The 20,940-nt window shown below is 38.6% G+C and overlaps 1 protein-coding gene across 1 annotated transcript; it reads left to right on the top strand.

Annotated features, from left to right (window-relative positions):
* The first annotated feature begins 853 nt into the window (after window positions 1-853).
* LOC133226086 (uncharacterized) lies at window positions 854-20,940 on the top strand. The gene is made up of 13 exons (XM_061379227.1): window positions 854-949; window positions 1,654-1,826; window positions 5,262-5,354; window positions 7,729-7,777; window positions 12,649-12,844; window positions 15,067-15,203; window positions 15,484-15,575; window positions 16,368-16,476; window positions 16,914-16,940; window positions 17,330-17,368; window positions 18,203-18,247; window positions 19,829-19,870; window positions 20,863-20,940. Exons 1-13 carry the CDS (start codon window positions 854-856, stop codon window positions 20,938-20,940), a joined length of 1,176 nt encoding a protein of 391 aa, XP_061235211.1.

Genomic DNA, 20,940 nt, shown 5'->3' with positions numbered 1-20,940 from the left:
TTTTTAGGACTCTGACTGATTTTCTCATGTGTATGTCCCTAGGTGCTGGTTGTAGAACAAATATTTTAACCTGTTGAACCACACTGTGTATTCTGGCCACTTACATATCATAATTGGTCTTGTTTTAATAGGGTTGACATGAAGCAAGTCATTTGGTGGTGGAACTCAATGCATCGCCAATTGAATGGATTAGATAGATAGAAGCAGTTTCTAGTGCATCCCCCCATCAGAAGACTTTATTTTGCTATGGTTGTAACAGCACTCCTGGTAATACCATGAAAGCCATGCCTTCACTTTGAAAATGTGTTTTGTAGACAGTGATACAGGAATAGCTTTCTCTGTCTCTTGTATACTGTTTTCACTAGTACGTAACACAGTTCTAATTCCTTGTCATTTAGTAACATGCGTTTGGTGAAAGTCAATACCTGTTTTAAGTTCCTTTTCCTTTTTCAAGTGAAGACGTGGATTGTTTCCTTTAGTCAAGGTACTGGCTGTGGATATCAAGAACTTGTTAAGCTATCAGTAATGGGGTATTAGGTACTTGCAAACCGTTTATATAAACAGATATGTTTACTTCAGGTGACCTTTTAATTTGAAGAGGAAAACAACACACGTCCATTGACATTTTACCAACACTAAAACATCACAGAGGATTTAGATAACCAGTATTAACCCCTTTATCAAAAATTAAGTGAGGATTGCTGTGGTGGTAGCAGAACATCAGTTTGAAGTTGTTGCCTCAAAATAAGTTACCAATAATTTGTCAGCATGAGTTGATTGAGGCTGTAGGAGATAGTCATGACATTTTTCATGTTATGCTGTCCAAAAGCCGTATAGAAGGGTATTTGATGTCATGGCCTTTTCTCAATTAAAGGAATATAAAACAAAACCAAAATCAGGAAACATTGATGAGAAAGAGAGAAAAGACAGGACAGGACACTGGAGAGAGGTGAGACTTTGGGAAGTTAGAACTGCTAAGTATGTGTGTCTAACAATAGGTACCTACATGCATACAGTAGTTCCAAAAAAGGTTATGTGGCTTTTGCTAGAGATTATAAACATCTGTGGTTCCCACTGACCAAATTCATTAATTTTCTTACTTCTTTTTCACATATGCATTCAGAAGCTGTAGTTGCATTCCCATCTGAGAGTATGTGAATGCCAGTCAGTTCAAGACTCACTGTTTGCTAGAATATCAGAAGAAAAAACAAGAAGCTAACATCTGTGCTACTGTCTGTGACTCTGATCTATCACATGGTGGGATGCACTAGTCTGTAGCAGAATTGAAAGCCCATAGGCATGATTCTAAACCTTCTAAGACTAAAAAAAGTATGTGCCATCCTCTGAAGAAGGTATCTCCATAGACTTACCAATTAATCTTGACTTTGGGGTCCAGATAGCGTGCATAGATAGCACAAGGGAAGTAAACCACAAACTTCTTGGTGACTCACTTGATTAGCCAGGCTTGTCCGTGTAATGCAGAATTGTGATATTGATGTGACAAAGTGACTCTCCTAAAACCTTCCCACCAAGCATAATCATGCTATTACTGTTTACACTGACAGCAGCTTCCTTCCATCCAAGGAGCTCAGCACATTTCACAACCATTAAGTCTCCCAATGAAATGGTTAACCGCATTATCCTATTTTCTAGATGAAGCACATGCAGATTAATGACTTGTTAGAGTCACACAGGAAATTTGTGACAGAGCAAGGAATGGCAGCTTCCCCAGCCTACTTTTTTGGTTACAAACTGACTCTTTCTGTCCCCAAAGAAAAGGTACTACCTGCATTTGGAGCAGCACTACTAATGTATGAACTGAAAAGGTGGGTGATCAGTTAAAATCAGTCAAAAAACCCCAACAAACAACCCAACCCAACCCAACAACAAAAAACCCCACAAAACACAAAAACCATAAAAGCAGCTCTGCTTCTCTACTATTAATTTAATGAAGAAATTCAGCTATTATTGGCATAGGATTGCTTTTAAGTAGAGACAGGTTATAAAGATGCAAGAATCCTAGCCCTGACTTTGAAGAGGGTGAGGGAGGGGAAGGGGGATTTCAGCAGTTTGATGCAGCACCCAAAATCCAATATGACCAGCACAGAAGAAACAGCTGTTAATCTGGTCTGGAGGCTTGAACGTACTGATTCATTCTTGGGCTGCTTGATTTAGCTGTGGCTGAATGTCAGCATTTCTGTTTATACTGAGCAAAACACAGTGTTCACTGTGTGGGTCACAGGGGATGATGGTGGCGTTTCCTCTTCCCCAGCATGTGAGAAAGGCACTGATCACTTCTGTGACCCGTATTTGTATCCATGTTAATTCATTTGCTGCATACGAAGAGGTTCTTATTCAATTGCTGACTCATGGGATATGCCCAGTTTCTCACTTTGCAGATTAACACGGGTAAAAGAGTAATGTTTCTGTCTTTCCCCATCAACACAGCTCACTTCCCCTAGTGGGTTAACCAGTCTCCAGAAACTCATACTATTCTTTCACTTCACAGAGTTAGTTGCTCTGTTTATTGTCTGCCATGTTGAGCATACAAAAAGACCAGCATTCAGTGGAAAGACTGTTCTCCCAGATGCATCTGAAATGTAAATTATAATTGTATAAGTTAAAAGTAAATTAAATTACAGAAGGTATTGGTGCCATCAGGCTCTTGTGAAATTTCAGAGTATTTAGCTTAGCAAGCTGTTAAACTATTAAACAGTAAAAAAATACAAATTCTATTGTTACATGCACAAAATAGAGCTTCAAAACAACAGATTCAGGGTGTTTGTTCAAATTCAGGAACAAAACAATCAAGATGCTGTGAAGACATTTCTTCAATTAAAAGAAAGTTTGACCAACTGAAGATTAAAGATGAGGCTCGTGTTTCTGCTTTACCAGCAAGAAGGAGAGGACATGATGTGCCCTTAAGTTTTTTATCACCCAAAGACATCACCCAAACTAAGTACACAAACTGTTCCGATACATAAACATCCAGTGAAATAATAATATGTGAAATACATAACATAAATGCTTACACATAAAAATATATCAGAGCTTTTACTTGGAAAGTTAGTGTAAAAGTGAAATACTTTAGCATGTGAGTTTGTTTTTTTAAGATTATTCTATTTTTTACTGTAAGGGTTGTATGCTTATGGATTTCCAGCTGTAGTACAAGTGCCTATACAGGAGGTATTCTGCTATTTGTGATTTATCTGTATGTGTATATACACATACAGACAAATACACATAGTATATACACACATAGTATGACATGAATTGTGTGATACTTGGAGCTGATTTATGTTGTGTAGAGAAGGAAGGTAGGGTTTTTGCATGCAGGAGTAGAATTTGGGAGATTTGTGCCCTGAGCGTGTTCTGAGAGAAATATGTATGTATCTTTGAAAATAATTACTGCAGATATATATTCTTGGTCTATTTGTACACTATTATCCTGCCTAGCTACATAATTTTAAATTAGAGATGTCCATGAGGAGGAATTCCTGGCAGGGATGAAAACAAAGTAGAATCTTGAGGATAATCATGAGTCCTAAATGAAACATGAGGAAAGCCATTAACTAGGGATCATGCTCAGCCTGACTCTGACCTGAGCTGATGGAATTTCTTCTTTCAGTCAAGGTTAGGGTGGAAGATGATACTTATGAAATCTTAAAGATGCTGTCCTATACAGAGAAAGGGGTTGACTGAACTCTTCAGGGAGTGTCACTGAGTGCTGACAAGGACTGACGCATACTGTGAGTGGCAGCAGACTTTCTATATGACCTTGGCTAAGTCACTTAATCCCTCTGTGACTTGGTTTCCTCATCTGCAGAATTAGGTACAAATAATAATACTTCTCTGCCTTACAAGGAGCTGTGGGGATTACTTCATTACTGTTTGCCAAGTGTGTTCAGAGACAAACAGAAAAGATGCAGTGAAAATGTGATTAGTTATTGCTGGAAACCTGTACAATCTAAAACACCTTGTTGATCATGTCTTGGAAAATATATTATTAATTGGCTGTTGCTGGGGAATCTGATCTTATCAGTAAGCACACGAGCCCATCATACCATCCCTTTTTCCTCTGCTGCCTTTATGCTCTTGTATTCAAGTAGTTGTGCACTTTCTATGATGGCTGCTTTTGGCTTCTATAAATGATGAACCTGAGATACGCTCCCACCCCCCCCCCACCCCCCCCCTCCCCCCAAAGCTAAAGTCTTGTTCTTTTACCTAGGAACTTCTGTATAGATTGACGTAAAGGTAAGTAATAAACTTCCTTGAATTACAGCTTCCAAGAACTGGATTCCAAGTGTTCAAGATGATTCTGAAGTCCAAAGGAATGTCCATTAGTGTGAGTGTCTTTCTTTTGGCCAGGAGATTGAAAGAAACTCTTACAAGCTGCAGCTCTGTGCTTCTTAGTACCAGATGTGTGCATTTTCTCATCACACAGGATATCAGTTACGGATATGCAACAGCATTTCTCTCATATTAGGCAAAACTCAATCAGTCTAAGCAGTCAGCATATTTGAATTCATGAGACTGAATCAACAATGTGAATTTATACCAGTCAGTGTTTTGTATCATGCAGCTATGATACTTTTGACCCAATAATGGCAGGTTGGTAGGAGCTCTAAAGCTAAACTTATATTAATGAACCCAAGCTGAATGAATTAACCAGTATATGCATTGCATTAGCTCCACTATCCAGGTGAATCCTTTAGGCCACAGGAACTTAGAAATAACCTGCAAATCTATTTCAACTGTGCTTGAAGTCTTCTGGATCCAAAGATGCGAATTACATACAAAGAGAATTTTAGAATCATAGAATGGCTTGGGTTGGAAAGGACCTTAAGTTCCAGCCTCACACTAGACCATGTCACCCAAGGCTCTGTCCAACCTGTCCTTGAACACTGCCAGGGACGGGGCAGCCACAGTTTCTTTGGGCACCCTGTGCCAGCACTCAGAAGAGCTTCTGCCTTAGATCTAACCTGAATTTCCCCTGTTTCAGTTTGAACCCATCACCCCTTGTCCTGTTGCTACAGTCCCTGATGAAGAGTCCCTCTCCAGCATCCTTGTAGCCCCCTTCAGACACTGGAAGCTGCTCTGAGGTCTTCAAGCAGCTTCTCTTCTCTAGGCTGAACAGCCCCAGTGTTCTCAGCCTGTCAGTAATACCAGTAGGATGTATGTTTAAGAGAGCATTAACTTCTCTGTGACTGTGAAAAGGGTGAATTTTGATTGTTAATCTTACAGCTTCTGTTTTCTTTTAGACTGCGAATCTCAGTAGTGGGATCTCTCTTCTACAGTATCTTCTGTCCTATGAACAGATGTTTATATTTGCTTAATGATGTCCATGGAGTCTGGTAAGTCACTAAGGAATGGTAGTCACAGTGGCTTATATGAAGTATTGCCTATGTTTGCAGCCACACCCAAGCACTCACCTTAAAGCACATAGGACAATACTGTTTGTTAGCTTGCACAATGCACGAGATAAGATGGTGCAATGTTCACATGTCATTGCTGTTGTGTGTGCTGTCCATGTCAGCTGTTTCTCCTGAGTAGCACATAAGACTATGGCATTGATAAGCTATGCACAATCTTTTTCACCCTCATCTACTATGGCAGAAAAGGTTCAGTAGAAATAATCCATTTGTTCACTCCCTTTCTACTCTTTTGTAGTCAAGTCAAACCTTTTTTTTGCTTGCTAATTCTCATTAGGCTCCCAGTGACATCACCTAACTAGGACTTTCAGGGTGGGGACCATTGTTATTTATAGAGTACCAGACTTAGACTACTGTTGGCAGGGTTTAGATAAGGCAACAAGAGCACTAACTTGAGCAAAGAGAAAAAATGAAAGACAACAAGGAGTTGAAAGTTTTTAATATGTGAGAAAGGATCATTTTTGTATCTTTTTTCCCAGTAAAAATGTATGTTTGCTGAATTACCAGTTACATGTTTATTCAGTGTACATGTAATATATTTCCTTAATAGTGGAACATATACTGTGTAAATTTTAGTTGGCACTTACAATGCACTGTTTTAATGCAGTCTTCTTTTTCTGAAGAACAACACTATACTCAGTTACAGCTAGAGCTATTTTGAGCAGTAAGTCATTCTGCTGTATTATACATTGGTGTATTTTTAAGAAGGCAATATAATTATTGAAAGCAGGATGTATAATGTTCCCTTACAAATAAAAAATGTGGTAATACTTAAAGGCCTTGGAAATAGGATATAAATATTGACACACTAGTATAAGGCAGAAGAAATACTGGTTTTGAAGGAAAAGTAAATAAATATATGTCTTCATATAATCGTTATGATACAATTCACACAGCCTAGTAAGGATTCTCACCACTAAATTTAGATTAGAATGTGTTTCAAAATAACCTCAGTTGAGTACTTTCAAGTTACAGAGAGTATGCCGGAGGATTGCAGTAATGATAACGTCCGCTTAATAGCACTTATAGTGAACAGTAAGCAAACCACTTTCATTTGGAGATGAAATGTAGGATCTTCCAGAAGTATCTCTTGTGGATATTTCTTGTGATCGTTAGAGTAAGCATCAGGAACACAAATATTGTTTTTTATACAGGAATTTTTTTTGACCTTCCCTCTTTGAGCAACGAGGAAACAAAGAGAAGGACTGAGAGAGTTTGGGAAGGCAGCTGGCATGAAGAGGAGGCAATGATGTTCAGTAATAACTGTTTTCTTTGTCAGCACAATGGAAAATAGTTTTCGGAAGAAATAAAGTTTCTTTCTCTCCCTTCCCACTCACTTTTATTGTTGCATGAAGTCAGTTTGGAGTACTCAACAAAAGATTCTCTTCTTATCCATAAACCCACTTCTTCTGCACATTGTCTCTGAAAATGATTTCTGGTGGTGATTAGAGTATCATTCATTGTCTCCCAGCACACCTGAGGTATCCAAGCAAATAGTCTGTCAATTCTCCCACGAAGAATCGGTGGTGATGCTTACTGGAAGCATCAAAGCAGTTTGATTAGGATACCAGACCCTGGTGAAAATAACCCTCACATCTTTTACCTTGTTGTTTATGCTGACAGTAGCTGAAGCACTGTTATGCTTTCTTGCATTTCCAGTGGCAATGTACCAGATCAAAAAGAATCTTTGGCTCAGAAGCTGCAGAAAGCAGACTGAAGGTTGTTGAGGGTCATGAAGGCAGTTGGAGCTCCTGTTGTCAGTGAGGAAAAAAGAAACGGGCTGTTTGATCTGATTTGGTTTGAAGAGCTTTTAGTAGAAGCAAAATGTTTCTAGAAAACTCCACCAGCATTTCCAGTCCTTTATTCAAGCAGATGCTCTTTTGCTTAGGTGGGTAGCTGGCTGGCTTCCCCGTTGTCCTCTGTGTATCCTTTACAGGAGGGATCCCCTTTCTTTCAGTGCTCTAAACTCTGGCCTCCTGGCTTGTTCCTGAAATGAATTGGTGGCACAAGTCTAATGTGTGTATTTTAAAGAAACACCAACAAACTCTATATGGGCAACTATACATTCAGGTATCTTAAAAAATAATAAAATAAAACAGCTAAGATTCCCACAAGAATATGCACAAAAGCATTCCAAGCACCAGGGAAGCCCATGTGCTTCCAGCATTGAGTTGATCTGCTCTGGCACAGTAGTTGCAGTACGCAACAAACTTTGTAATCATGGTTTCACCAGAGTCAGGAATGCACCACTAGTTCAGTCAGTATTTAACTCATGATCTCCAAATTGTCCTTTCAGGTGTGGAGACCTGAAAAGACTTCTTTTTATTGGCAATTCTGGAGAGCAGGTAAATTAAAACTGAATCAGTGCCCTAGGTTTGATTCAGTGGAAATACTGTTCCTTTGAAATAAACCACAAACAGTGTATTGTGTAAGAGCTGGGGCAGCAGGTTTACAACTCTCACATTGTAAACTAATGGTCTGAGTCTTTACCAGCTTATTCAGTATAGTATTTTATTAGTGTTACAACCAGCATAATCATCTTGCTTATCTATGGTTCTTTATAACCATGATATTACCAAGATTACAGCAATTCATTGCCTGACTTTGTGTATCTGTCAAACCAAATATTCATGGAGTACTGATTGCTGCTCTGAGTAGCCTGGAGTAATAGTTCTGATCCCTCTGGTGACCTATTAGTATCTCCTAGATGGCAGTGAAGGAGGTCTTGCATATGTGCATTTGTTTTTGTGTTTCTAGGGCAGTCAGTTGCCATTCCTTTCCTGTGTCACATATTTGATGGTGTTGTCAGTAAGCTGTTGTGTGTGTGTAACATGCACTTTCATTGCTATTTATAATATTGGTATCAATGTTTAGTTTGGTGGTACAGTAAGAGAAGGCAGATTACAATCTCTTCCCCGGTGGATAGTAGCAGATAGGAAGTGATGTCTTTCATAATGGAATAATGTAAATAAAATGCTCCTCATTAATTAAACATAATTAACTGAAAGGGAATACAGTTAGTTAAATACACTAAATCTTAAAAATAGAGACTGTTAGTAAAATACTGTCAGCATTTTGAATTCTAATTTTAATGCGCGACCATCAAGAAGTTGAAGAAGTTTCTTGTGAAAGTCTTTGCATCGTGGATTTCCTGGTATTCACTGGTTAAATGGAAGCGTCTGTCATATTGCTAAGGTCCTTGAATCCAGAGGAGGGCAAGAAAGCTGATGAAAGGGCTGAAAGGAAAGTCCTATGAAGACCAGTTAAGGACTGTGAGCTTGTCTAATGCGGAGAAAAGGACGCTGAGGGGCAACCTCATTGCGCTCTACCACTTCCTGAAGAGGGGAAGTGGGGAGAGAGGTGCTGAGCTCTCTTCCCTTGTATCCTGTGACAGGACAAGGAGCAATGGCCATAAACTAAGACACAAGAAGTTTCACCTCAGCATGAGAGGTGAAACCGCCAAGAGGGTGGTCAAACACTGGAATGTGGTTAATGCCCCAGGCCTGGCAGCATTTAAGAGGCATTTGTACAACGGCCTTAGCCCTGAAATGATCAGACAGATGGACTAGATGATTGTATGTCTTTTCCAGCTGAAAATACTCTATCCTCTATGTCATCCAGCTTTCAGGCTTCTCCCAGTCTTCAGCAGAGACCCTGTGAAAATGCTTCTAAAAATTAAAAATAGGAAGTTAATTTTTAATGCACGTCAGATAAAATAACTTCAGGCCCTTCCCACAAGGTACATGAAATGAAACAGCCTCAGTAACTCTTTGCTCTGAGAAAATGTTTGGTGGTATTTGTAGAATCATAGAATCAAGTAGACTGGAAAAGATCATTCAGTCCAACCGTTCCCAGCACTGCCAAGACCACCACTAACCCATGGCACTGAGGGCCTCATCTCCACAGTATGCAAACATTTGCAGGGACAGTGACTCCAGCACTGCCCTGGGCAGCCTGTTCCAATATGTGATAGGAATTGTCCATGTCTTTTACAGGTGTAAGAAAGGCATAGAAAAGTGAAAAAACAGCAGCAGAGCATCTCCTAGATACTCTCAGAGATACTCCAAGGTCAAGTTAAACCAACCAGTGTAGAACACTTTAGGGAAACCGCTCATGAAATGCTAGTAAGTGTTTTGATTAGCGTACTTCTGTGGCTGTAATCAAGACAGCAGTTGAGGCTATCACCTTGGAGAAGCCTTCCCCGTGCCAGGTTAGGGTTAGAGTTAGAGGTCGGAGGGGCATGACTCACCCATGAGGAGTACGGCGTGTGTTGTCCTCGCCCCATCTGAGCAGCGCGGTCCCACCTCTGCTGTCCTCATTTCCAGGGCAGAAGCATGGCCGGCCCTGATTGGCCACACCAGCTCCCCGCCTCACCCTGGATTGGCTGAGCCTTCCACCTCCTCCCTCTCATCTTGCTGGGCCACCAGCACTACTGGGCTGCAGCTCCTCCACACTGACCACCGAGGGACCGGAGGTGCCCGCACGGAGAGAAGGTGTGTTGGTGGGGATGTGGTGGATGGGTGCACACTAACTGCTGGTACTTGTTCTCTGAGGCTAAGGAGGAGGTCTGTGGCTCATCAAGAGCATCTAGGAGAAGAAAAGAGAGGAAAATACTTGTAAAGGATGGGGTTAGAAAGGGGTCTACAGGACTGTTGGCAGGATGGGCATGCCAGGACTATGCTTTTTCAAATTACAGAAAGGTGTTTATCATATTAAATGCTCTATACTTAAAGGCTTTTAAAACAACTTTTGTCTCTATTCAGAAATTTGCCTAAGGCTCTGGAGAAGCAAGCCACCAAAGTACCTCTTCCCAAGTCCACTAGACTTTGAATACTGTAGCTAAGTAACTACCACCTGGGGATTTAATTGTTGGCCTCAAGTTGTAGTAAACTAAACGTGGAAGTGGATATTTAAGGTAGCAGCTCAGGTACTGCAAAGGTGAGGGCCATGTAGGCTCAGAGGAGGAAGGGATTGTATCTGTGATAAAAAGAATTAGAATCCATTAGATAAAGGAACTGAGAAGACAGTCATTTTTTTCACAATTATATCCAGTTAGAAGCTTGCAAATGATATTTAGTTGACAAAATTCCCTGTGCTTCTATTTTATAAATATTTACTTTTAATTTCTTTACATTTTCCATGAAGAAAAGGTCAACTTGTGATGCAAGATAACATAATTGCATTGAATATGTATTGGAACTCATGGTCCATGGGAATTATTTTCTGCTCCTGCCTCAAGTCTGGACTTGGAGTTTTGTAAGATGCTGCTCTCTCCCTCTTCCTCATCTCAAACCTGCTTCCAAAGGATGACATGTTGAGCCTCTTAGGATAGCTCTGGAACTGTTAAGTCAGGGAGCTGATGCATGGAGAAGGCATCTCGGCTGTGTTTCAACTTGTTGCTCTCTCTTCTAGTCAGAAAAAGAGGAAAGGAGGTTTCAAACTGCTTTCCTTTTGTGTCGGAGTGTAGCTCCAGCCAGTTTTCCAGTCCTAGCTGAACTAGTGCTAAGGACTCTGTGCTTTGAAATAGAACATCTAATTAGGAGCAGTTTTTTCTTCCATCTCTCCGTGAGTCAGACAAAGATTTCAACAACATGTAGACTGGTTCATATTAAATCACTGTTTACCACATCTGTCGCTATAATAGCACCTATATGCTGTGTTTAAAGTTTAATTAGAGGCGGGCCATGTCCAAATCGTCACAAGAGATGGGACAACCGCACCCAGCACACTGATACCAAAACATGATGCTGCCCAGGATCCCATTGAAGTGACATTTTCATGGCACTTTTGGGAGGGATAGTCTCCCTCTGCTTTAAAGACATGGTAACTTGCATATGTATCCTGATTGCTGCACTTACTGGTTGTGACATCATGCAAACTTCTATCTTCCTTATAGGAAACCTTTCAACACTTCACAGTCAGGTCTTTTATTATCTATTGACTCATGAGGCTTTTTGAAAAGCTACTGAAGTTCAGAGTTAAGTGTATGGGTGTTTGGAATTGCGTTCTGAAGCTTTGCCTGCTGCTTCCAAATGCTCATGTTACTTAATTCATTAGCAGATACAAAACCAGATGGTCTTCCACATTCATGTGCAAATGAAGATACACAGGTTGATGATACAAACTGAACATATCTCTTGTGTTTGTAAAACTTAAAAAAATCTCAAGTCAATATCTCCATTCTTTCTGTTACAGCTTAGTGTATCGCACAAGGTGACCCTGTAGCAGACAGCATCAAATATAGTATTTTACTAAGTTCTTCTTGTGATTTAACAGTTGTATCAGCCTTTTTGTAGCTGGAACAGTATTTATATTCATAAGATGTAATGGCCTGACAAATTTTATGGTGCCATGGTTGAATGTTTAGACTTTGAGAATGGGCCAGAAAATCTGGCGTTAGATACCTGAGAATACTGCTGCGAAATGTCTCCTTTCTTTCCTGAAAACAGTTTACTATCAATGTCAGTGCTACAAGTGAATTTATATTATAGTTCATTTAAGAAAATACGTTTTCTTTCCACTGACAGTTCTTGAAGACTGGACTTCAGTTCTGCCTCTTAGTTATTTCTGTGGATTTCTGTCCTGGGTATAATATTCTTATCCTACAGGAAGCATGCAGAACAATTTAGTAGTTTTAACTTGTTTAGAAGTTCCAAAGGACTCTGCGGAAGTCTTGTTAAGTCCTTCAGGAAACAAATATCTTGAAACACTTCTAAGAGTTCTCTGGGGCATTTAACAATAGATTTCTTGGTTGCCTCTTGGAAGTAGGAGTAGGGAAAGCAGTCAAAAGAGACCATGTTAGTCATGGTTAGAGCTACAGAAAGCAGTTTGAGAGACCAAGGATTGTGTCTTAGCTCTTGAATAACAAAGGAGCTGAGCTAAATCTGCTGCATTAACATGGAGGACTTTTGTTTAAACCCTTTTCCAGTCTAAAGCCATAATGCAGCAGACAGGATTGCTGCATTATGTATGGCTGGCGTGTATGTAACGAGAGATTGTATTTTCAAATGGAAATACTTGTGTCATATATTGCACTGCTCTGCCAGTGTATATAGGCAGTTTAGTTTAACTTATTTTCTTCAAAAGACACGAATGCAATGAAAGCCCAGCTCTCTAGTCTTGTTCTGTTTCCTACCCTGGAGAAAAGCAGCTGTTTGTCAAACATAGCAACTACTCAAAAGAAGTCACTTTAATCTATATTGTCTTTATTTCACAGATGAGGAGACACCCCAGCTTCGTTTTTTTGTTCTGTGGGATATTTTTGCCCGGAGCCCTTGGTTTTCCACAGACAAATACCTCAATTGATTGTGATTCTCTGTTACCAAACTATGAAGCTGTACCACAGACGTCTGCACCACCCTATATTATTGCTGTATCTTTTGATAACTTTGAGCCAGGAAACGAAGTCCAAGGTAAATAATCTGCGTTTTTATCTGTCTCTTCCAGAATTCCCCCTTGTCACCAAAATTCTCCAATTTCCCTCTCAGTTTAGTTCAATTTATTTTTTTATTTGAATCCTATTCATCTATACCAGAGATACTAATTTTTTAAAATGTTTTATATATATATGTATATATTTGTATATGCATTTTATCATTTATATATATATACATGTATATCTCTTTTTTTATCTTCCTTGGCTAATAAATTTATTTTAACTTTATGCTGTAAGTTTTGTGACAAAGTTAAAATGAAATGGGATGATGACTGGCCAAACCGGACTAATAATTAGTTGCTCTTTGACTTCGTATATGAGTATTTGCTGTTGTGTCAGGCCTCTGCAATACAAAAGAATCCTACTCAGTAGATGCTCACATGCTGTCATCTTACAGGAAAATAAAAGGTGCAGTATAAGACAACTCAGGGTGCAGTATAAGACAACTCAAGAGTGAGACATTTTGAGTCATACTTCTAAGAGCTGCATCCCAGATTTTATCATACTGCAGGAGGTGGATCTATTGCAGCTTAAACCAACCTATTTATCTTCTTAATCCCAAATTGCTCTCTGGAAGGAACACCCTGACAGCCTTGTTTCTCCACACTAGGATGCCATCTCATGGTGCTATCACACTTTAAGTGGCTTGTGAATGCTGCTTTTTCTAGCCATTTGCTAGAAGCATGGAAGTGGGTGTTGTAACCTGTCACATACCTATTCTTCTAGGTATGACAAAGAGCATTATTCACTAATGCTATTGTCTAGTTCAAATTCTGTTTTACCTAAGACCAGTAGCATGGATGTGCTTCCACAGAGGGTGGTATGTAGGGAGAAGAACGGAGAAGTGTCCTATTACAGCTTCCATTCTTGGAAAAACATGTGAATAGCTCCTACAAGGATGGGAGGGCTCTTTGGTAGCTATTTTTTAAAGAGTATTGCCAGCAAAATGTTGAATGCCTGGATTTAAGTATAAACATACTCTTCTGTTATTTTGTATGGGATTTACCATGACAAAAATACTGAATCCCAAATGTTAATAACCTTTGTTCTCCCCCTTTTTCTTTTAACCATGCCTTTCTTGCTTTAGCACTACTTTTTGTTGCTTCAGATTGTAAAGTGTCCAGTACCTGGTCTCAGAGAGCTGCATTGTTACTCTCCAGTTGAGTTCACTGCAGTTTCACCTGTGGCATGTCATGTGCCAACACTCTTGCAGTTGCATTTGTGCTTGATTGGACAGTGTGTCCACGCATTTGATGTCATCCCTCCTATGAGACCTGTGAAAAATTGGTGAATTAGGACTGAAATTTGATGACAAATTGGAAGGCTAATTATGGAGGTGTTATTGTCAAGGAATGATTGAGCCTTGCCTTGACTTCTGTGCCATTCCTAGTCTATCTGTCCTTATTTTTAATGACTACACATAGATTTGGGCATAAACCTGTTACCCTGATTGTATTTGTGAAAGTGCTTAATACTGGCATTAGCAGAGCAAGTTTCTGATAGATCCTAACAAATTTGGTTATGCCTCTTAAAATTTACTTTTAACTGGGATATGCACAAACTGTTCTCTTCCACAGTTTTCTGAGCTCCTTCAGTAACAAAATTTGAGTCAAATTGAGAAGCTCATAATCACTAATTTTTCATATTTAATAGAGAAAATGAGAGCCAAACTTTCTGGTTCCTCTTTTTCCAATTCTAGCACATAAAAAAAGGGGTTTTGAAATTCAGCATTAGGCAAAAGTTAAATCTTTTCTGTTCAAACAGATGTGGAAAGAAATGTAATTCTCTGTAGCTATTTTGACTTCATAGGCCTAGTTAGACAGAAAATAAATAACATTTTGGTCAGCAGGGCCATTGGCTTGTATTTGGAGTATGGATGTGGAGCAAATGAGATTAGTAAGACAGTTGTAGTCATTTAGTAGGGCAGGATTACTTCTAAAATTGCCACTAACTTAGGTATTTCATGTTACTTTAAACAGAAATGCCTCTCCAAATTTCTTCCTTTTTCTTTCTTGCCATTTCCCTGATTATTAGTAAAAATTGTCATAAATCCCAACATTTTTAAAAGCTGAACAATTTTTAAAGCACTTTTTCTGCGTGCAGTCTTGTGCTTTGCTGTGAGGGAAATCAGTTGTGAAACTTTTAAGAGCTTTTAGTTGTTTGTGAAACTTAAATTTCTCAAAATGTCTGTTTTCACAGTGACTCTGGAAGCACTTCAAGGTGTTGGGTTTAAAGGATTTAATCTACAAGCTCGAGAAATTGATGGAGATGTTCCTGTTGGTACATTTAAAATTACAGATCCAAACACTAAAGGCATGGAGTGTCATAATGTGACGGTACGTGTTCAGTCTTTGGAATACTTACTTGAGCTTAGTTTCCTTTTAAATACTTTAATCAGAATTGACAGAAGTAGTGAGCATTTTTTGTAAAAAAGTTATTTCATTAATAGAGTTTAAAAAATTAGACTTGCACAGGAAATACATGTATCTTCTGCATGTGGAGTGAATCTCATAGAGGCTATGTGACACTTTTTAGGAGGACATCAGTCTTACCTCAAGAGACAAAAAGGTTACTTTTGTATCTTATATAATTATATGTATTTGTTTTTAATTGCAGAATTCAGCAGTAAGTCATGCCAATTCAGATGTGAAACAGAAAGTTACAACAACATGGATTGCTCCCCATGATGTTAAAGATCTTCAATTTATGTAAATAATTGTTTATATTTTTTCTTTTTCTTTTTTTTTCCCTTGAAATTTTATTTCGATGGATTATTTTGACATGGGTTTGTGTTGCTCTTGCTGATGTTCTTGTCTTGCTGCAATTGTGGGGTTTTCATAGTTTGTCATAACTTTCCACAGTGTCCATTAAATAGCATAAAATCATAGGATCATGGAATGGTTTGGGTTGAAAACCCCTAATGCTCATCCAGTTCTAACCCTCTTCCATGGGTAGGGACACCTTCCAGTAGAGCATGTTGCTCCAAGCCCCATCCAACCTGGCCTTGAACATTGCCAGGGAGGGGGCAGCCACAGCTTCTCTGGGCAGTCTGTGCCAGGGCCTCCGTGCCCTCACAGGGAAGAACTTCTGCCTAAAAGCTCATCTTAATCCCCCCTCTGGTAGGTTAAAGCCATTCCTCTTTGTCCTGTCCCTACAGGCCCTGTCAAAAATCCTTCTCCAGCATCCTTGTAGGCCCCCTTTGGGCACTGGAGCTGCTCTAAGATCTCCCTGGAGCCTTCTCTTGTCCTGAAGAGAACAACCTGTTCCTTCTCAGCATCTGTTCTATTTATCTTCAAAATAATGCTGGATGATAACACAGTAACTGGGAAAGCCAAGTGTTCTGGGAAATGATGATGTTCTTTTCAGTTTTGGACTATATACTCTTAAAATCAAAACAGTGGATTTTCTTGGCTGGGGGCAGGGGAGGGAAGAGAGTTCATTGGTATTTTATACTAAAATAATTTGATAGAAAAATAATGGTTATTTTGTTCTGTCTCCAGTGCAACTGTTGTTCAAGATCTAGAGAAATTCTGGGTTGGAATTCAAAGCAAAACTCTCACACCTACACATTCTGAGTCAGTTAATGGGACAGGAAAAAGTAAAAGGAAGGTACGTATTGAGTGAAAGGAAACAAACAATCTAGTTATTAAAACGATCCATAGCATAAAGACAAAGAAAATCAAATTGGTCATAAGGATAACTCTATTATACTTGTGGTGTATTACGCTAATCTAAAGCATAGTACACCAACCTGAAGCCTCAGTCACTGGAACAAGAGCTGTGTAGTGTATTCTTAGAAATGAGTTTGGTTACTCTTTAGCCAAAAATTATGCTTATATGAAACATCTTAGACACAACTGGCAGCTAAAGCAAAGAGTCCGTTCAAATATACAGTATTGGTTCTTGGCTGTAGCAATACTGATTTATTTAATCTCGTGATCTAACCAAGAGTGAGCACCTTGATTTTGTCTCTCTCTCCTGTTTCCTATAATAAGTTACATTTTTTTTTTTCCCAGTAAATAATTTCTGCTCTTTCCCCCCCACAGGTTATGATAGCACTAGAATGTAAGAAGGTAAGAGCAGTTTTTCTTCAGTTTCCCAGTTTTTAGAATTCCTCTCATACTGGCCCGGTTGTTTCATGGTTGTAGCACAAAAAGTTATGTTGTCCCATTTAAATTACTTTCCTAGCAAGATCTCATTTCTGCCTATATTCTCGTATGCAGGTTTGAATTCATTTTTAATTAGTTAATTAATTAGTTTAATTAGTTAATAATTAATTTTTAATCAGTCAATGTCAGTTCTCAGATTGAATTGTTACAATGTGTGAGGTATTGTAAGCAATGAAACACTTGACTCCTTCGTTCAGACCATGAATGTGCATTCAGTTGATTTACTGTTTAAAATCGTCTAGTACTTATACACCAATCAATAAACAGTAACCGGAACCTGTATTTTCTTGCAGCTTGGGGGGACTTACTCAACACAAGGCGGATGCGTCATGGTAAGTATTCTGTCTCCAAATACATTGAAATATTGCTAATTGCTCAAGACCTCAAGAGCCAGTCAAAACCTGCTTCTACTCAAATCCTTATCCATCTTGTTGCACAAGTAATTTTTCTATTTGGTAATTTACCTTGGTTGATGAAAGTCCCAAACTTCCTAAATGGTCTTCAACCTTGTTCCCATTTCCTCCTGCCGGTTCTCTCGAGCTGATCTGGAGTAACTTTCTAAGTGAAGTTTCCTTTCTTCTGTCTTCACTTTTTAGTCATAATGCTTGCTTGCTTTTAAAGACTGCAACAGCTCTGAAAACTTGTCTTTTGCAAGTCGTCATCTACTTACAGAATTCAAGTATTTGATTTTATTTTTCTGAAAGCTATCACTTGCAGCTAAGAGAAGAAGTCTCTTTTTCTTCTTTCCTTTCTCCCACCAAATATGCCCTACATGCCATAGTGTTCAGTGATAAGTCATACCAGTAAAAAGTGTTCATATACTTTTTAATGATCTTGACAGTGTAGATCTCCTCAATGATGCACATCAAGTGTATGAGGCCAGATAAAAAAGGATGCAAGCAACTGAATTATGTTGATTTATGCCAGCTGTTTTGGTGTAGTTTTGAGTATTTGATTTTAGCTTTCAATTATTTGATTAAAAATTCAGAGATCTTTAAAGATCTCTGTGATAATTGTATCACTTGATATAATGAAGTCAGGGAAAACTATTTTGTATGTTCTTCCTTTTCCCACTAGGTAAATCTTTCTTTCATTAAAAAAATCTAAAATTTAGCTAAAAATCAATTTTCTGCAAAATAATAAAAAACATTTTGTTTTCTTTCCAGGTTGGACCTTCCAGTTCCTCTCAGAGCAGCTATTCAGGCAGTCCGGTAAGAGTTCTAACTTCCAGTAACCTCAAATGACTGAAACTCTGTAACTACAAAGTTCTCAGGTGATTTAATACTGTACTGATATATCACCTCTGCTGGCTAATGCAGAATGAGTTATTGTGCCAGTGAACTGTGTGTCCAGTACCTGGACTTGGTTCAGCTTCCTACACTCTGTTGAATTCAGTAGATTGCTGTCAGTATTCTTAACTACAAAATGCTTCACCACCCCTGATCTCACACATTAAACATTTTTATCAAGCTTTAACTTGACCCTTTTGAGGAAAGATTTCTTCCATCTTCCTAGGGGATTCCTACCTGTGTATGCAACAAACATTCTGTGCATTCAGTCAAGCTGGTTTGTTGCTGATCCCTAGGAGTGTTCCCTGTGATCTAAAACCTTTGCATATAGAAACAAGAAGGGTGAGATGTCCCTGCCCATGGCAGGGGGTTGGAATTGGATGATTTTAAGGTCCTTTTCAACCCAAACACTTCTACGATTCTAAGAAGTAAAAGGACCCCCCTATTGTGTGCAGTTCCTTTCAGAAAGAGGAAACTGCAGAGGTGGAATAATTTCTTTTCCATTTGTCATAGTGAGAATGATAATTTTATAAAGCAAGCATAAGCATTTGTATTGTAATCCAAATATATTGTTATAGAATCATAGAATGGTTTGGATTGGAAAGGACCTTGACGATCTAGTTCCAACCCCTCTATGGTTGGTCTCCATGATCTTAAAGGTGTTTTCCAACCTAAATGATTCTGTGGTTCTATGGTATTTATAAAACACAGAACCATAAAATCATTTCTTTTATAGTTTTAGAATTATACTTGTGTTTCACTGCCTTCCCCACAAATTTTCTCCAAACTTCACCAGATATTCATGTGTATATTAAAGCTCCACTATAATGTCTGTATCACTTTTAACAGCAGATTATACTTGCAGTTGAAAATTTAGGGGCTTCACTGACTAGTTAGCCTTTTAAAGCTTCTGGGGAATGCATGTCTGCATTCTCACCAATTGCTTTCACTTCCTTAATCACGGAAATGGATACTTGTGTTCTAGTTAATTACCTCCACTACCATAACATGCCTATTTGCACTTGAACTATCAGATGCTTTCTGGTATGTCTCCAGTTTCTTGAACTGAGCTTCTCAAAGATGTATTTCTTACTACTTATTAATGAATTATCTGGTAATACTATGTTAGTTCAGTTTTCTTTGTATTTCCTTCAGTTATGATACATACTCTTTTCTAAGAGTTAAGTTTCTCATCTTCTCACTTAACTGCATGAAGTTATTTATTTTTTCTAAAATACAGACCATTTAGTAAAACAACTTGCAGCTTTTGAAAGGTTGTACGACAAATGGCAAAGTTATACAAGGTCCAGATGATGACTGACTTAGAATTGATACTGGCCAGATGCCGGTGAACTGGTAACCTTTGTACTTGCTTATCCCCTGTTTGCACATACACGTTCTCAATTGTGCAACTTTTCACACCATAAGCAGTAGGGCTTATCTTTTTTTCTGCCCCCCCTTTATTCTTTACATGGAAATAACTGACTGCTGTTTTTATTTCAGAATGCAGTAGTCTACACAATAAGCAAGAATGGATGTGGCCCTGTAAGCATTTCTCTTACTTTTGCTTTTTTGTCCCCAACATAACTATACTTATACCAACTCCTAACCTTCGACTGCATTATTTATGAGTGTTTATGTGGGAGTTTCTTTTGTAAATAGAAAATACTGGAGTGAGCAAGAAGATGAATATTACAGTTTATTCAATGTTATGAAGTACTTGGCAAACAGAGGTGTTAAAAAGTTAAATAGAAACATATGGATCATGGAATCATGATCCATGCATAACATTACACTCATGCAGGTTGTCTGTTCTCCCCTTCTACTTAAGACAAAACTGATGCAAATTGGTCTGCATGTTCTAAGTTGCTACTCAGTATAAAAAATGACAAAAAAGCTTGAAACAGTCAAGTTTAGTCTTTCTGTGTCGATGACAGGGTTTTGCTTGTTTTTTCATAGTATAGCAAGTAAACAAAAATGCGGTAGTCATAGGTAAGCATTGTCGGTTGCCACTTCCAATTAGAAGAAGGGGGATGACACAGCTCCAACAAGGACAATGTTTACAAAAATGTAAACCATTCCTGTCATTTTGTAAACTGTAAAATTCATCACAATGTATATTGTGTGTTTGCAAACAACAAAGTTACAGTTTGGAGGGGGACCGTTGATTGGATTAATAAGTGAGATTTCCTTTAAAGAAGGAGCTATCATGGCTTATGCTGGACCTTGATATTTTATAGTTGATTGACTGTAAGTCAGGGAGGTGTTAATTCTTACTTCTTTCAAGTTTCTACTTCCTAATTTTTACATATATGTGTACATACACATGACATAGATTATAAGTTTGAATCACAAGCTTTACATTAAATCTTGATTATTTATTTCCATTAATAAATGTCTTGACAGTGTCTGTTTTAAAATGTTTCCTGAGTACCACTAAATAATCATGAATATACAAGTGGCTATTTTGCCTGGTTTCTGAAGTGTGCCTTTAAGCAATTACAGAAGAGAAATAACTGATTTCATTTTGTTCTTAGGGGGGTGCTGCTGATGCCTATAGTCAACAAGCCTGTAGAGATGTAAGTTGGTTATATATGTGTTTACTGGTTGTCTAA

The sequence above is a fragment of the Neopsephotus bourkii genome, unplaced genomic scaffold (genome assembly GCF_033783945.1).
Source record: "Neopsephotus bourkii isolate Nb327-2 ecotype Australia unplaced genomic scaffold, CSIRO-AGI_Nbou_v1 NB_1768, whole genome shotgun sequence".
Taxonomy (NCBI): Eukaryota; Metazoa; Chordata; class Aves; order Psittaciformes; family Psittacidae; genus Neopsephotus; species Neopsephotus bourkii.
The sequence above is the reverse complement of the archived record's forward strand: the minus strand, read 5'-3'. Positions and strand labels throughout refer to the sequence as shown.

What these genes read in the sequence shown, in the direction of transcription:
- LOC133226086 (XM_061379227.1), top strand. Translation starts at nt 854, where the DNA reads ATGGCCTTTTCTCAATTAAAGGAATATAAAACAAAACCAAAATCAGGA. An exon ending in GCCAGGAAACGAAGTCCAAG is followed by an intron (nt 12,845 to 15,066) that starts GTAAATAATCTG and finishes CTGTTTTCACAG; the next exon opens with TGACTCTGGAAGCACTTCAA. An exon ending in GTTAAAGATCTTCAATTTAT is followed by an intron (nt 15,576 to 16,367) that starts GTAAATAATTGT and finishes TTCTGTCTCCAG; the next exon opens with TGCAACTGTTGTTCAAGATC.